This window comes from Scyliorhinus canicula, chromosome 11, assembly GCF_902713615.1.
Source record: "Scyliorhinus canicula chromosome 11, sScyCan1.1, whole genome shotgun sequence".
In the NCBI taxonomy this organism is placed as follows: domain Eukaryota; kingdom Metazoa; phylum Chordata; class Chondrichthyes; order Carcharhiniformes; family Scyliorhinidae; genus Scyliorhinus; species Scyliorhinus canicula.
The window spans coordinates 104,463,581-104,481,837 of record NC_052156.1 but is presented as its reverse complement, the minus strand read 5'-3'; the positions used below and the strand labels follow the sequence as shown (position 1 = coordinate 104,481,837).

General features: G+C 52.8%; 1 protein-coding gene across 3 annotated transcripts in view; it reads left to right on the top strand.

The window, feature by feature from the left end:
- plxnc1 (plexin C1) overlaps nucleotides 1–18,257 on the top strand; it is a 215,072-nt gene that overhangs the window by 72,882 nt on the left and 123,933 nt on the right. For all 3 annotated transcript variants that reach the window (XM_038810956.1, XM_038810957.1, XM_038810955.1), the window contains exon 8: nucleotides 3,240–3,348. In XM_038810956.1, coding sequence (XP_038666884.1) covers nucleotides 3,240–3,348 — 109 coding nt within the window. The remainder of the gene's footprint in view (nucleotides 1–3,239; nucleotides 3,349–18,257) is intronic.

Here is an 18,257-nt window from a genome sequence, read left to right as displayed (position 1 = left end):
CTGAACCTGGATTCCTATGTACATCACAGCAAAAGGTCGTCTGCTCTACTCCACCCCTCACAATTCCTCTTCACTTGTCCGTGGCCCTCAAAAAATTTGCTAGTGGTTTGATTGCTAACACGAACAGAGGAGACAGGACATCCCTGCCTCATTCCCCTGTGCAGCCCGAATGACCCCAAATTCATAGTGTTCCTTTGTACACTAACAACGGAAACCATGATGCAAACCCAGGCCTAATCCCAAACCTCTCCAGATACAGGAACAAATTGCTCCATTTGACTCCTTTTCAGCGTGTAGAGACAGGATGATCTCCAGTTCTAGCGCCACTGCTGGTGTAAGAACTATATTAATTCCCGTCTCATGTTGGACGACAGCTTTCTGCTCTTTACAAACCCCATCTGGTATTCCCCACACTACCTCTGGGAGGCAGGGGTCCAGCTCAAGGCTAGGATTTTAGCCAAAGGTTTTGCATCCATATTAAGCAGAGACATTGGGTGCTACGACCCACACTCTATGGGGCCCTTGTTCTTGTTCAGAAGGAAGGAGGTGGGCGCCTGCTTCAACATCTCTGGGAGGTACCTCCACGCCATTGAGTTGTTAAACATCCCCAGCAACAATGGGCCCAGTTGATCCTCAAACTTCTTGTAAAATTCTACTGGGAACCCATCAGGCCCTGGCGCCTTCTCTGTCTGCATTTTACCCAGAGCACTACGGTCCTCTTCCAATTCCATCGGCGTCGCCGATGTCTCCCGCAACTCATCCCCCAGCTGAGGAAACTCCAAGCCTTCCAAGAACACAACCATCCCCCGCTCATCCTCTGCCAATTCCGACCTGTAAAGCCCCTCATAGTAGGAACGAAACGCTTCGTTAATTTTCTCCGGGATAGAGACCAACCCACTGCTCGGCTCCCGCTCCTGCATAATCTCCCTAACAGCCTCTTGCCACTTTAACTGATGAGCAATCAGGCGACTAGCCTTCTCCCTGTATTCATAAACCACCCCCTTTAAGCGCTGCAGCTGTCACACCACCCAGCCCGTGGTCATATTACATTTGCAGCTTCTTCCTGCGCGCCAAGAGCTCCGGTGTTGGATCACTCACATACTCCTTATCCACACCCAGAATGATTTCCTGTTCTCCCGATCCATATATGACTTGTACGAGAGGGCCGCACGGTAGCATTGTGGATGGCACAATTGATTCACAGCTCCAGGGTCCCAGGTTCGAATCCGGCTGGGTCACTGTCTGTGCGGAGTCTGTACATCCTCCCCGTGTGTGCGTGGGTTTCCTCCGGGTGCTCCGGTTTCCTCCCACAGTCCAAAGATGTGCAGGTTAGGTGGATTGGCCATGTTAAATTGCCCTTAGTGTCCAAAATTGCCCTTAGTGTTGGGTGGGGTTACTGGGTTATGGGGATAGGGTGGAGGTGTTGACCTTGGGTAGGGTGCTCTTTCCAGGAGCCAATGCAGACTCGATGGGCCGAATGGCCTCCTTCTGCACTGTAAATTCTATTCTATGATAATCTCCCCTTTAATTACCGCCTTTAATGCCTCCCACACCATGGACGGAGAGATCATCTGTTTTCATTCCATTCATCATAGTTCTTTATGGTCCCTGATATTTACGCACAAAATCCCAGATCCGATAACAATCCCACGTCCAGCCTCCAACCTGTGCACTGTGCCCGGTCCCCCCCCCCCCCCTGCTTTAAATCCATCCGATGCAGCGCATGGTCGGAAATAGCCACCGCTAAATACTCATCATTCTTTACCCCAGGTAACAAGGTCCTACCCATAACAAAAAAATTGAGACGCAATACACCTTGCATACCGGCGAAAAAAAGAAAACTCCTTAACCCCCCCCCCTAAGTGCGTAAACCGCCACAGAGCAGCCCCTCCTGTGACTTCCATAAATTACATGAACACCTTTGCCATCCCCGAAGAGACCAGTGATCTGTGGTTGGAGTGGCCAAACTTTGGATCCAGAACACAAATGAAAGCCTCCCCTAAAATCAGCTGCTGTATATCCAGTTCTGGAATGGCGGCCAACACTTTTCACAATTTTAACTACATAGGATTTTGACAGCACAGAGGTTGCCCACCGAAGGCAGGCGAGCACCTAATTAAAATGAGATGGTCAAAACCTGGTGCTGCCTGGTGCCAGGGAGGCCTGAGCAACCTTGAACCCTTCAGCACAGCATGGAGGCAGGGGAAGGCCAGGTTTCTGTGGTCTAGGGGAGCAGGAATTACCCTCCTGACTTAACAACACCTTGAGGCCTCACGCCCCCGACCAACAGGATTTCCCTCCCATCATCTTGGTCCATGATCAACCAGACTCCTCGACCCCTTCCCCTAATTCACCTTGTGTATTCCCTTCTCCCGACTGATTTCCTGTTCTTGTGACACTCCCACCGGTTTTGCATGGTAGCACAGTGGTTAGCACTGTTGCTTCACCGCGCCAGGGCCCCAGGTTTAATTCCCGACTTAGGTCACTGTGCACAGTCTGCACGTTCTCCCTGTGTCTGCGCAGGTTTCTTACGGATGCTGCAGTTTCCTCCCACAAGTACCAAAAGATGTGCTGTTAGGTGAATTGAACATTCTGAATTCTCCCCCTGTGAACAGGCGCCGGAATGTGGTGGCTAGGGCCCTTTCAGAGTAACTTCATTGCAGTGTTAATGTAAGCCTACTTATGAGAATAAAGATTATTATTATTATTCAAAATGTGAATGAGGTCTGTGAAGTGTTGGCTAGTGTAGACTTGAGAGATGAACAGACACTTCCAACACTGATGAAGGTTCAACTCAATTTTATTAACTACTTCTAACTAACTAACACACGATGACTGTGGGTCTAAATGATGCTAACTTAAACTAGAGACCTAAGCCTTGTCTGAACCAGTTGATTCTCTCAGCACGTGTGGTAAGTCTGTGCTGGGCTGGATGAGTTCTTGTTACACCCAGAATGAGCGGGAACCGTGGTGCCCTCTGCCTTTATAGTGTGTGTATTCTAACTGGTGATTGGCTGCGGTGTTTGTACATGTTGATTGGTCCCTATGTCTGTCCATCAGTGTGTGTCTGCACCATGATATATTGGTGTATATTATGACAGTCTGAGTGTTAAATCAGGCTTTGGTTTAAACCATGGTTTTCCCCCAATCTCATAATCTATCCACCTGGAGTTAAAATCAGCCCTTAGAATTGCAATATGAGATTACTTTAACATGTGTTTCTTGTCTGTTTCTTGTAGACCCAGTTACCATAGAGATATTAATTGAATCTGGATCTTTGAATTACACCACCCAGTTTACGATCCATAACTGTTATAAGATTGCGGAAGCTCGGTTTAATAATGCTACGTAAGTTTTGCATCTTATTTACATAATTTACAACCTTCGGTTTTGTTTGGCATGCAAAGTAGAATGGGAAAGATTTTGTCTTCGACTGTTGGTTACAGTTTTGTAGGCCTTTGTAATGATACTTAGCTAAGCCATTATTGACTCTGAGAACTACTTACATATATACAGTAAAGGGGACAAGCTCGGAGCTGTCTCCATACTTGCTGGTACACACAACTCTGTCCTACATTAGACTAACCCTGGGTATGGATCATGTGCTCTTTTACATCACTGTGGGCAGTGATACTCAGTCCCACATTAACCCTATATGTGCCAGACCCTTCGTCTACACCCCATTCCATGTCTTTACCTAATGTATTTTAAGTGATTTCTGTTTGCCTTCAGTTTTGCGTTGTTATTATATCATCTACATTGTCATTACTGAATTCTCACTACCAAATCTCCTCCCTTCATGTCCTTGAATTTAATTGTTCAGACGATCTGGTGGCTTTATAACATTTCCATGTTTCATACGCAGTACAGCGAGATGAATGGCCGGCTCCATCACTCCTGGTTCTTCCTATAAACGTGGAGGTTGTTCCTTCATCTGGATATGTTTTAATCCTTTTCTTCTATTCTTTTGTGTTGACCTGGAATTATCAGTTCGGCTATTGAGCTGGTTGGTGGTTGCTACCTGTGATGATATGATCTGCATACTCGTCTGCCATTGGGCCAGAACGTCGGCTTACCATTGGCCCTGGTCGGTCATGTGCCTCTCGACCGATTGGCCGAGAGGCTGAGTTAACCACGCCTCTATCAACGAGGTATAAATGCTCAGAAGCCTGACGATCGTTCCTTTCCACTGTAGACGATCGCCAGGCTGTGTTCTAGTTAATTAAAGCCTGACATTGGTAAATCACTCGCCTCGCGTGCAATTGATGGTGCATCAATTTAATTAACTACAACTTTGAAGATGGAGTTCCGCATCAAGCCCGAATGCCTCCGCATCAGCCCGCAAACTCCGAACTCTACAGAACTTTTCAAACTCTGGCTGACTTGCCTCGAAGGGTTCCTGGCATCTACAACCACCCCCCCCACCGGGGCACAGAAGCTGCACGTCCTCAACTCCAGCGTGGGTATTGCCGCTTACTCAATAATCGAAGACGAAACAGACTATGATGAAGCTATACGGAAGCTAAAAGGACAATTCCTCAAACCGATCAACAGGGTATTCGCTCGACATCTGCTGGCCACCAGAAAGCAGGTCCCCGGTGAGTCTCTAGACCAATACGCCCGGGCCCTCTGTGCCCTGGGGAGAGGTTGCGCCTGTGAAGCGGTGTCCGCTACAGAGCACATGGAGCTACTCGTCAGAGACACTTACGTGGCTGGGATGCTGTCCCCCGTGATCCGCCAGCGGATGCTGGAAAGAGACGAACTCAGTTTAACGGAGACACTGACTCTCTCCGCCTCCCTGGAGGTCGCAGATCAAAGCGCGCGCACCTATGACCCTGGCCAGGCCGCCTCCTGGCACGCTTCCCACCAGCTACCCACCGCTCCCGGCCTCCCTCAGGCTTGTGCCGCGGGGCGCCCCGATAAATCCGCGGGGCCCCGCTGCTACTTTTGTGGGTACGCTAAGCACCCTCGCTCGCGCTGCCCAGCCCGCTCCGCCCTCTGTAAGAGCTGCGGGAAGAAGGGCCACTACTCCACGGTCTGCCAGGCCAAAACGCTGGCTGCAGCGCTTCTGGAAGCTGCACAGCACTCTCCCCCCCTCCCCCAGGCCTCTGCAAACGGCCTGTGTGCCTCCCTCTCTCCCCCAGGGCCGCCCCAGCTGCTCCCGACTCGCGCCCCGCCGGCCGACATGCGTACCTCCCCGGCCCCTCCAGGCCTCTGCCTGCCCGCCGCGCACGTTTCTCCCCCCCGCCCCCGGGCCCCGGCGCCCGACCGGCTCGCCTCTCCGGGCCTCCCTGGTCCCTGCCTGCCCGCAGCGGCCCTGCTTCCCTCGCTCCCGGACCCCGGCTCCCCCCACCCCCGGGCCCCGGCGCCCGACCGGCTCGCCTCTCCGGGCCCCCCGGTCCCTGCCTGCCCGCAGCGCGACTCGGCTCCCCCCGGCCCCCCCGCACCCGGCCCGCACGCCTTACCTCCGCCCACAGCTGATGCACCTAGCCGGCGTCCTGGAGCCGGCTTCCGCATCCCCACAGCTGATGTACCTAGCCGGCGTCCTGGAGCCGGCTTCCGCATCCCCACAGCTGATGCACCTAGCCGGCGTCCTGGAGCCGGCTTGTGCATCCCCGCAGCTGATGCCGGTCACTCACCTCTTGGAGCCGGCCTGCGCGCCTCTCCGCTCACAGCGCCGGGAACGCTAGCTCCGCCTCCAGCGGCCACGAGGGCTTCCTGGGCGCCGCCATCTTGGGGTGCCGACCCCACGTGCGGGTCCTGGGCGCCGCCATGTTGGGGAACAGACCTCACCTGGGGATCCTGGCCACCGGCTTCCACATCTGCCACGCAAGGTCCCTCCAGCATGGAATCGGACAGCGACGACGGATTTTCTCCACGGCTCGCGGCCGTTCACCCCACATATGGATCCTGGCCACCGACTTCCACATCTGCCACGCAAGGTCCCTCCAGCATGGAATCGGACAGCGACGACGGATTTTCTCCACGGCTCGCGGCCGTTCAACTCGACCAGTCTCATCCACGCACGCTCGCCAAAACGACTACGCTGATCCACCTCAACGGCCACAAGACGGACTGCCTGCTGGACTCCGGGAGCACGGAAAGTTTCGTTCACCCTGACACGGTAAGACGCTGCGCGCTCCCTGTCCATCCCGTAACACGCAAAATCGGTTTAGCCTCAGGTTCGCACTCCGTCCACATCACCGGGTGCTGCATCGCGGACCTCACGGTCCAAGGGAAGGTTTTTAAAAATTATAAATTCCTTGTCCTCCCTGACCTTTGCGCACCGGCACTCCTAGGACTGGACTTCCAGTGCAACCTGCAGAGCTTGACTTTTCAATTCGGCGGCCCTATACCCCCCCTCACTGTCTGCAGCCTCGCGTCCCTCAAAGTAGACCCTCCCTCCCTGTTTGCTAACCTCACCCCCGATTGCAAACCCGTCGCCACACGGAGCAGACGGTACAGCGCCCAGGACCGATCCTTCATCAGGTCCGAGGTCCAGAGGTTGCTGACGGAAGGGGTCATCGAGGCCAGCAACAGTCCCTGGCGAGCCCAAGTGCTGGTGGTCCGGACGGGGGAGAAAAACCGGATGGTCATCGATTATAGCCAAACCATCAATCGGTTTACGCAACTGGACGCGTATCCTCTCCCCCGTATCTCTACCATGGTAAACGAGATCGCGAGATACAAGGTCTTCTCAACTGTGGACCTTAAGTCCGCTTACCACCAGCTCCCCATCCGCGCGAGTGACCGACTGTACACCGCGTTCGAGGCTGACGGGCGCCTCTACCACTTCCTTAGGGTTCCGTTTGGCGTCACGAATGGGGTCTCAGTCTTCCAAAGGGAGATGGACCGAATGGTCGACAAGTACGGATTACAGGCTACCTTCCCGTACCTTGATAATGTCACCATCTGCGGCCACGACTAGCAGGACCATGACGCCAACCTCCAGAAATTCCTCCAAACCGCAAAACTCCTTAACCTCACGTACAATAAGGATAAATGCGTGTTTAGCACCGACCGCCTAGCCATCCTCGGCTACGTAGTGCGTAACGGAGTGATATGCCCCGACTCCGAACGCATGCGCCCCCTGATGGAACTCCCTCTCCCCAATACCCCCAAATCCCTCAAACGCTGCCTAGGGTTTTTCGCATACTACGCCCAATGGGTTCCCAACTACGCGGACAAGGCCCGTCCCCTCATGCAAACCACGACCTTCCCGCCGTCGACGGAGGCCTGCCAGGCCTTCAGCCGCATCAAAGCGGACATCGCAAAGGCCACGATGCGTGCCATCGACGAGGCCCTCCCCTTCCAGGTCGAGAGCGACGCTTCAGAAGTAGCTCTGGCGGCCACCCTGAACCAAGCGGGCAGACCCGTGGCCTTCTTCTCCAGAACTCTCCAGGCTTCCGAACTCCGCCACCCATCTGTGGAAAAGGAAGCCCAGGCCATAGTCGAAGCCGTGCGACATTGGAGGCACTATTTGGCCGGCAGGAGGTTTACCCTCCTCACAGACCAACGGTCAGTAGCCTTCATGTTTGATAATGCACAAAGGCGCAAGATCAAAAATGACAAGATTTTACGGTGGCGGATCGAGTTGTCCACGTACAACTATGATATCTTGTATCGTCCTGGGAAGCTCAATGAGCCTCCTGATGCCCTGTCCCGCGGTACCTGCGCCAGCACGCAGATAGACCGCCTCCGCTCCCTCCACGCAGACCTCTGCCATCCAGGGGTGACCCGCCTACACCACTTCATTAAGGCCCGCAACCTGCCCTACTCTATCGAGGAAGTCAGGACAGTAACCCGTGACTGCCACATCTGCGCCGAGTGCAAACCGCACTTCTACCGCCCCGAGCGCGCACACCTGATCAAAGCATCCCGCCCCTTTGAACGTCTCAGCATTGACTTCAAGGGGCCCCTTCCCTCTAACAACCGCAACATTTACTTCCTGGCGGTTATCGACGAACACTCCCGCTTCCCCTTCGCCATTCCCTGTCCCGACTATGACCACATCGACCGTCATTAAGGCCCTACTCTCCATCTTCTCACTGTTCGGCTACCCCGCGTACATTCACAGCGATCGGGGGTCCTCATTTATGAGCGACGAGCTGCGTCAATTCCTGCTTGACAGGGGCATCGCCTCTAGCAGGACGACCAGCTATAACCCCCGGGGTAACGGACAGGTCGAGCGGGAGAATGGTACCATCTGGAAGACCATACTACTAGCCCTCCGGTCTAGAAATCTCCCTATTTCCCGATGGCAAGAGGTGCTCCCCGATGCACTGCACTCTATCCGCTCACTCCTCTGTACTGCAACTAATCAGACACCTCATGAGCGTCTTCTTGTTTTCCCCAGGAAGTCGTCCTCCGGATCCCCTCTCCCGACGTGGCTGGTCACCCCCGGACCCATCTTGCTCCGGAAGCATGTGCGGGTGCACAAGTCCGATCCGTTGGTGGAGCATGTCCAGTTACTCCACGCTAACCCGCAGTATGCGTATGTGGAGTACCCCGACGGTCGGCAGGACACGGTCTCCCTCCGGGACCTGGCACCCGCCGGCGTGCAGCACCCCCCCCACCACAGACCCCCCCTCCCCTTTTTCACCCCAGCACCCCACTCAGCTTCCCCATCCCTCATCCATGGCGTCTCCGCGGCCAGCTCAGGTGACGGAGACTACTCGAGGTCTATCGCTCCCGGACTCCAGGACATCAGCAGGACCATCAGCCGATCCGACGACACCTCCTCCACTACGGCGCTCGGCCAGGACGTCAAGGACCACCAAACGACTGATCGAATCCATCTAGAGTTCTACGGTCCCATGGACTTCCTTTTGTAAATATTGTTATGTCTGGGCCAGTGGCAAGCCCCCAAATTCGACAAGGGTACGGAGAGAAAATTATTCTCCCGACGGCTACTCATATCATCAGTTCTTCCCCCCCCCCCCACCCCCACCGGGTCTCGTTCACACCCCCCCCCCCCCCCACCCCGGGTCTCGTCCACCCCCCCCCCCCCCCCCCCCCCGCCTTCCTTCTCCGTAAGGGGTGAATGTGATGATATGATCTGCATACTCGTCTGCCATTGGGCCAGAACGTCGGCTTACCATTGGCCCTGGTCGGTCATGTGCCTCTCGACCGATTGGCCGAGAGGCTGAGTTAACCACGCCTCTATCAACGAGGTATAAATGCTCAGAAGCCTGACGATCGTTCCTTTCCACTGTAGACGATCGCCAGGCTGTGTTCTAGTTAATTAAAGCCTGACATTGGTAAATCACTCGCCTCGCGTGCAATTGATGGTGCATCACTACCCTAACTCGATTCTTATGGGGCAGCTGAGCATTGTGCTCCTCTCTTTGTCGTTTCTTTCACTTTACCCATGGTGGTGTGGATCATGGCAATGTTCTCTGTGGTGAAGAATGAGCATTCCTGTGACTGGAATAATGTTTAGTGGGGCACTTAGGTTTGCATTTCGCTGTCACCAATGGATGGCAGCTACCAGGTTGGAGCATCTTCTGTGCCTTTGGCATGCTGGCTCGGAGTTGCAGTGTTGACCTGCTGTACTATCTTTGGAGCCGGATGTTGAGACTCGTCGACTGCGGGTCACTCTCTTTTCCACCCTCCACTGGAGATCTTTTTATTACCTTCTGGGTGGTTGGCTGGCTTGACCATTAACGGTTTTCCAGCATCTCTTTAAAAATGGACAAACCTGCTCCGAGAAAAGACACTTCAGAGCTGAAGTCCTAGTCAGTATACTCTTTTTATTGCGTAGTAGGGAACTTGTATGATTAACCACTGTGGTAGTCTCAACATTTCCGGCCATTTGACGAGATCCACGGCTATAAAACCATTTCTGCTCGAGAGAGAGAGAGAGAGAGAGAGAGAGAGAGAGTGAGAGAGAGAGAGAGAAAGGCTGTTACAGATGATGTACATCAGCTTGAAGATTTGTTTGCCACCATACCTTAGTGCTTCCAGTATCAGGTCTCTGACTGGAAGTCAGATTCCTCCTGGCCCACAGACTGATATGTATGTTGTTTGAAGCCGAGGTCTTTTAGTCGTGATTCTTTATCTGGCAGTTACGCTGGCTACTGTGTCTAATTTAAAATGTATTACATTAACTGAAATGCCCACATTCCAAAATGAGAAGCCATGATCTTTGACTGCGTCCCAAGAAGTACGGCTGTGTATCTTCCAGACTTGCATCCAATCTTGTGGATGATCTAGGGCCTTCTGTTCATTTGAGAGTTTTGTCTTGCACAGTTTGCATATTGTCCAGTCCTGTTGCACTGAAAGAATTGGGCTGAAATTGCATGACATGACCTTGCCTGTGGGAGGCTTCTTGGCTTCATAGCATTGGCATGGTCGCTCTGCTGGCTGGTTCAGGTTTTTCTTTTCCTGGCCTGGAGTTACCATTCTCTTTGTTGCTAATCCAACTGAAATGTGGATTGGCCTCTGTAAGATCATTTTGTTTTCTCCATTAAAATGATTCTGAGTTTCTCATAAGAATTCTGACTGCTCCAGGTGGAGCCTAATACAATTTAAGGTAGTCCATGGGGCACATGTAAGTGGCTTGGATGAGCAAGTTTTTCGGGGTAGAGGACAGGTGTGCGAGGTGCGCGGGAAGCTAGAAAATCATGTCCACATGTTTTGGGCATGCCCGAAGCTTTGAGGGTTTTGCTAAGGCAATGTCCACGGTACTAAAAACACGAGTGGTGCCGAGTCCATAAGTGGCGATCTTTGGAGTACAAAGAAAAGTACAGCACAGGAACAGACCCTTCGGCCTTCCAAGCCCGTGCCGACCATGCTGCCCGACTAAACTACAATCATCTACACTTCCTGGGTCCTTATCCCTCTATTCCCATCCTATTCATGTATTTATCAAGATACCCCTTAAATGTGTCGGAAGAGCCGGGAGTTCAGGCAGCGAAAGAGGCTGATGTCTTGGCCTTTGCCTCCCTGGTAGCCTGGAGATGGATCTTATTAATGTGGTGGGACCCAAAGCCCCCGAGTGTAGAGACCTGGGTTAGTGACATGGCTGGGTTTCTCAGTCTCAAGAAAATAAAGTTCGCCTTAAGAGGGTCAATGGTAGGGTTCTCCCAGAGGTGGCAGCCGTTTGTCGACTTTCTCGGGGAAAATTAAAATATCAGCAGATACAGTAATCCAAAGGGGGGGGGGGGGGGGGGGGGGGGGGGGGGGGGGAGAGAGAGAGCGAGGGGGCCAGATTGCTGTTTTATGGTTCGGGTGTGTGAAGATTGGGATGGGGGTGGAAATGTTTATTATACCATGTTTCTGTCATTGTTATTATTATAAAATCTTCCAAATATCCTAAATTCAGATTTCCTAGGACTTCTGGTGACGTTGTGTAAGAGCAAGACACACAAAAAGTGGCTTCTAGCTGAGCCTTTGCTTTTGATCCCCTTTACCTGTTTTTCACTGGAGTTTGATGACCAGACGTCTGCTATGGGCTTAGGAAACTGTTACTGGAAGGAATCGTGTGGAAATCATTGACAGATAAGCCAAACTCGAAGAGAGTAGCTGGCGAAGGAAACTAAAGGAGGGAAGGTGGCTGCCACGCCTTTTACTTTAGACACATTAGCTGAAGTGATGGCGCAGGAGCTGGAAAATTTTGGCAAGAAAATAGATCAGCAATTTGAGCGGCAGGGCAAGGAGCTAAGTCGTTCAAAGCCACAATTGAGGAGGTACTGGGTCTGATTCGGGTGCGGGTTGTGAATACCTTGAACAAGGTTAAAGCTCAGGGTGAGACTTTGAAGGGTGTGGAGGAGGCCCTGTCGCAGCAGGAGGATTGGCTTGCCTCGTTGAAGGCTGAGATGGTGGCGGATAGCAACAAACACCTGAGGCTGAAGGTAGAAGATCTGGAGAACAGGTCAAAGTGGTTAAACCTCAGGTTGGTGGGGCTTCCTGAGAGACTGGAGAGCTCGAAGCCGATTCGGTACTTTGCGGAGATGCTTTCCGGTTGGTGGACGGGGTGAGGTGTTCCGCCCTCCAGAATTGGACAGAGCTCACAGGGCGCTCAGGCAAAAACCAAGGCCGAATGAGCCGCTGCGAGTGGTGATTATCCATTCCATAATTACCGATGGAAGGAGCTGGTCTTGGGAGTGGGAGAAGAAGACTCGGAATATCGATTGGGATGGGCACATGGTGCGTACATACCAGATATTGGGACTGAGCTGGAGAAGAGGTGGGCGAAAGCTGTTTTCTACAGCAAGGGCGTGCGATTTTGGGTGGTGTACTCAGTGAGGTTGCAGGTCACCATGGCCTCAAAGGATCACTTCTTCGATACGCCGGAGCAGGCAGAGGCCTTCATCAGAGAAAAGAAGTTGGGGCTGCTGTGAGATGGACTGTTTGGGACTCTGGGTATAAAGGGGTGATGCCTGTATTCTGTACCTGTGCCTTTGGGGGTTATTAGCTTTTGTTATTGTTTGGAGGGGAAGTTTTAATAAAGATAAGGGGGTGTTCCTGTGTGTTTTGGAGGGAAGGGACTTCTTAATGATGGTGGGTTTTTGGCATGATGGTGGGGAGTTTGGGCCAGAAGGGATGGGGAGGTTGCTTCTAAGGGGAAATCAGCGAAGGGCCTTGATGGGGCCACTTTGCCAGTGATGAGGAGAGGGTAGGCTAGCGAATGGGAGTGGAGTGGGGGGAGAGGCTGCGGTCAGTTGGGCCTGTTTAGGTGGGTTACAGTGGGCCTATTTGTTTGGATGGTGCGCTGATGGGGGGACTATGGCACCAGGAAGTGTTCTGGGGCTAACTTTCTCTATTTAGGGGTTCAGATGAAGCGTGGGTTCGCAATCTGAATTTTACTGATTTGGCGAGTAGGGTGAGGGAGGATTTGCAGAGAGGGACAGCTTTCCATTGTCTCTGGTGGGCACGGTGTAGGCGATTAAGATAAATATCCTGCCAAGATTCGTGTTCCTGTTTCAGTGCCTTCCAGTCTTTCTGCTGAAAGTGGGGAACCTTTTGTTTCAGCCAGGGAAAATTGATGCCATGTTTGGGGGGTTGAGTAGGTAAAGGACTTACTTTTGGAGTGTTGGTTTGCTGATTGGGAGGAGCTGAGGGAGAGGGCAGGCTTTGGTGGGATGGATATGTTCAGGTATAATAAGGTGCTTGATTGGGTTCGGCGAGCGTTCCCGGCATTCCCCATGGCACCGCCACCTACTTTGCTGGACAGAGTTGTTTCATGTGCGGGGTCCGAGGAGGGCAGCACGTTCGAGATATATGGAAGGATCATGGGGGAAGCGCAGGTACTGATGGAGGAGGTGAAGGCTAGGTGGTGGGAGGATCTGGGTCCCATTTTGGAGGATAAAGGTGTGGGGTGAGCCCGTCCAGAAGGTGAATACTACATCATCCTGCGCGAGGTTGGAAGCACCACAGGGAATGTCAGAAAAATTCATTTCGCAAAGCTGCGAACCTGTAAATATCTGAATAACTCTGAATGTGAGATCCCAAACCTTACCACAAATTCCTCGAGACTGGCAAAACACCTGGAACAGATCACCCATTCTCTCCAACCCCTTCCCTCAAAGGTAGCATCCTATTTCGCCGGCTCGAACAGATGATGAGCACAAATTGGAGCCAGCTTCAACACTGACCCCAAATTTAAAATGTTGGCGGAATTGTCTCCATATCTTCAAAGTGGAAATAACCACTGATTTGCTGAATACTTTTTGGGTGAGAATGAGAGCGAGGCAGTTGCTAATTCCCACCAACCAGACCCTCAACACGACTTTGATTCCATCTGGACCCTCGTGACTCCTGGATCACGACACCAAACCGACACCTTCTCTGCATTAGCTGTCCAGATGCAAAATATCAGGTTCAGCAACACCAAACCCCCTGACTGTCTGTCCCTGTGAAGGACGGCCCTATCAATCCTCAGAGTCTTGCCCACCCATATAAAGGACATCATCAACTTTTTGACTTCCTCCCCCACCCCCCCAGAAAAGTATTTAGGGAGGGAAACCGGCAAACACTGAAATGAAAACAAAAATCTTGGCAAAACGTTCATCTTAATTGACTGAACTCTGCCTGCCAAGGCAGGTGAAGATTATCCCATCTTTGCTGGTCGATCTTAACCCTACCTACCAAGCTTGTATAATTCAGTTTACGGAGGCAGGCCCAATCTCTGGCCACCTGGACCCCAGGTACCTAAAGCTGGAACCAGCCATGAGAAATGCCCCCTAGATTAACTCCCTTCCAAGTTTAGCTTGTGTCCTAATAAAGAGACAAAGCGCCTCAGCAGTTCTATTATATCCCCCATGGTGGGGACAGGGTCTGTCACATAAAGTAAAAGATCGCCCGCATACAGGAACACCCAATGCTCCACCCCGCCCCTCACTATCCCTCTCCACTTACCTGAAGCTCAAGGCTCTATCACCAATGGGGAGGGGACATAGGGCACTCTTTTCTTATTCCCCTATTTAATTGGATGTACCGCAACCTCATAGTATTGGTGCGTACACTAGCTGATGGGCAGTCACATCCAAGACACAAACTTGGGCTCCAACCCAAACCTCTGCAAGATCGCAAAGAAATACCCTTATTCTACTCTATCAAATGCCTTCTCGGCATCCAATGCGACAATTACCTCTGGATCAGGCCCCTCAGGCAGCGAAAGCACCATACTTCGATACGCTGCACATTAGACGACAATTGCCAACCTCTGATAAAATCCGTCTGACCTTCATCAAATACCTTTGGAAGATGGTGAACATAGAACATACAGTGCAGAAGAAGGCCATTCGGCCCATCAAGTCTGCACCGGCCCACTTAAGCCGTCACTTCCACCTTATCCCGTAACCCAATAATCCCATCTAACCTTTTTTGGACATTTAGGGCAATTTTATTTTTAGCATGGTCAATCCACCTAACCTGCATGTCTTTGGACTGTAGGTGGAAACCGGAGCACCCGGAGGAAACCCACGCAGTACGGGGCAAACGTGCAGACTCCGCATAGACAGTGACCCAGCAGGGAAACGAGCCTGGGACCCCCCCCCCCCCCCCCCGCACCCCACACACACACAAACAGCTCCGACCTATAAAGATTGTTATAAAACGTTTCAAATGCTCCATTAGCTTTGACTGGAGCGGACACGGGCCAGCCACGCGAGTCTCTGACCTGGATAATCTCTGGAATCTGCCTGCTGCCTCAATTGGCAAGCCAAGAAATGACTGACCTTCTCACACACACACACACACACACACACACACACACACACCCCCCCCCCCCCCCCCCCCCCAACACTCATAAATAACTCCCCTTGAGTATCACAATTGGCGCACCGCTTTATTGGTGGATAACAGGTCAAAATGCACCTGCAGCTTCCTGCTTGTCAGGAGCTCTGGGGTGGGGTCGAATACCTGTGGTCTACTTCCAAGATGTCATCTACCGTTTCTCTCTATCCTCCTTATCTATGTGCACTTTTTGCAAAATGACCTCCTCTCTAATCACTGCTTCCAGGTCCTCCCATAGAATCGAGAGCGAGACCGACCTGTTCCCATTAAACCTCTCATCTATTGCCCTCGATATAAATCCACAGAACTCCAAATCCGCCAATAACTCCACATCCAGCCTCCAGGTTGGACGCTGAACCGAACCTACTTCTAATACCAGAATTATCAAATGTACAGCATGGTCTGAGATAGCTATCGCCGAGTACTCCGCGTTCCTCACCCCAGGCAGAAGAGACCTTCCGATCATGAAAAAAACTATCATTGAATAGACTTTATGTACTAGGGAGAAAATGAAAATTCCTTACCCCCAGGGTGCATAAACTGCCACACATCTACCCACCTTGTCTCCTCCATAAACGCCAACAACACCTTTGCCACCAATAACTTCAGCTAAACCGGTTCATTTTGGGATTCAAGACATAATTCAAGTCTTCACCCCATAATCAACTGATGCGTGTCCAAGTCTGGTATTGCGGCCAACAATCTCCTCATGGATGTTACATTATCCCAGTTTGGGGAATACACATTCACTATCACCGCTAACTTACCTTCCAGCATCCCAGTGACTACCTCCCTGATCCACCACGATCCTTCCCGCAAGAAAACAGACCCTTTTGTGTATTAAGATCGCTACCCACCTCCGAACCTGCTATCAAAGCCCGAGTGGAACATCTGGCTCACCCAGCCCTTTCGGAGTCTAGTCTGATCCCTCACCAGCAGGTGGGTCTCCTGCAGAAGCATCACATCGGCCCATAAATTCTTCAGATGAGAGAAAACTCTTGATTGGGCCCCCCAAACCTCTAATGTTCCACGTGATTAGCCTGATCGGGGTGTCTCACCCGTGCCCCACTCCCGCTCAAGTCAGCCATTTCCACCATGAGGGATTATCCCCTACTTCTTCAAAGTTCCTAGAACCAAGGTCCACCCAAGATGAACGCCAGCCCCACCTACAAGGTGAGACAAAGATAAACCTCTGGTCAAAGTCAACAATCTACCTCCCCCTAACTAAAACCCCTGCCAGCTACCTCCTAATCAAGTTCTGCACTCTCCTTACTGTCCCCCCCCCCCCCACCTAACAACCACTCTAGGCACATTGAAACCTGTCGAAACAGGTCCAACAGGCTGCAGCCCCTCGCACCTCCTTCCGTTCACTCATGAAAATGTAACTGCGGAGCTTGAGGGAGCTCATCGAGTGATGGCCAGGAGGCCTAAGGCAAATGAACCCCCGCGGGCGGTGCTGGTGCGGTTCCATCGGTTTAGTGACCGGGAGTGTGTGCTGCGCTGGGCCAAGAAAGAGAGGAGCAGCAAGTGGGAGAATTCGGTGGTGTGAATCTACCAGGACTGGGGTGCGGAGGTGGCAAAGCGGCGGGCCGGGTTCAACCGGACGAAGGCGGTGCTGCATGCCAAGCAGGTCAGATTTGGAATGCTGCAGCCTGCGCGTCTGTGGGTGACATATAAGGACCGGCACCATTACTTCGAGTCCCCGGAGGAGGCGTGGGCCTTTGTACAGGCGGAGAAGCTGGACTCAAACTAGGGTCTGGGGACACACTATGGCCGTTGCTGTTTTCGCTGTTGCTGTTCTTCAATTTTGACAGGTGTTATTTTTATGCTGGTTTTCTTTTTGCTCTGTTTCCGGGTGGGTTTGTCTGTTGGGTATGGGTGTGGGGTATGTGGGGAACGTTGGGGGTATGTGCTTTATATGTTCTCTTCTGTACGGGGCTGGGGGTTGGGGTGAAACTGGATTTTGAGGAGCTGTGTCAGATGGGTGGGGTGTGGCAGTGTGAAAGCGCGGGCTTTCCTCTGGATGTCCGTGCTGCGGGGCAGGGGGGGAGCGGAGCTGGAGGTGGGGGCGTGGCCTTCACTGGTTTTCTTTCCCCCGCTGAAGCGGTGTCAAGGAGGTGTGGCAAGAGGGGGATGACCCCATGCCGGGAGGAGATGGGTTTTGGCGGGAGCTGCCGGGTCAGCAGAAGTCAGCTGACTCACGGAAGTACCATGGAGGGTACGTCGCGGCTAGGAGGGGTCCTAGCCTGGGGGGGGGGGGGGGGGATACTGGGTTGCTGCTGGAATGGCCAGGAAGGAGCTGGTGTGGGCCGGGGGGTGGAGGAGAGGCGTTATCGCCATGGGGAACGGGTCAGGCGGGGCGAGCTGGCCTGGGGCGAGCAGTCGATAAGCTATGGGTAGCCGGCAGGGGAGAGGGGCTGGTTGCCCTCTGATCCGGCTGATTACCTGGAACGTGAGAGGACTGAATGGGCCGGTTAAGAGAACTAGGGTATTTTCTCATCTGAAGGGGCTGAAGGCGGACGTGGCTATGCTCCAGGAGACCCACTTGAAGGTGGCGGACCAGGTTCGTCTGAGGAAGGGGTGGGTGGGGCAGGTTTTTCACTCAGGATTGGATGCGAAGAACCGGGGGGTGGCGATTCTGGTGGGGAAGAGGGTGGGTTCGAGGCGGCTGAGGTGGTGTCGGACAAGGAGGGCAGATATATTATGGTGAAGGGTAGGCTGCAAGGAGAGAAGGTGGTGCTGGTAAATGTATATGCCCCGAATTGGGATGATGCCGGCTTCATGAGGCGCTTGTTGGGCCGCATTCCGGACCTGGAGGCGGGGGGCCTGATCATGGGGGGAGACTTTAACACAGTGCTGGATCCCCCACTGGACCGGTCCAGTTCAAGGACGGGTAGGAGACCGGCGGCGGCCAAAGTGCTGAGGGGGTTTATGAACCAGATGGGAGGGGTGGATCCCTGGAGGTTTGAGAGGCCGAGAGCGCGGGAGTATCCCTTTTTCTCCCATGTCCATAGGGT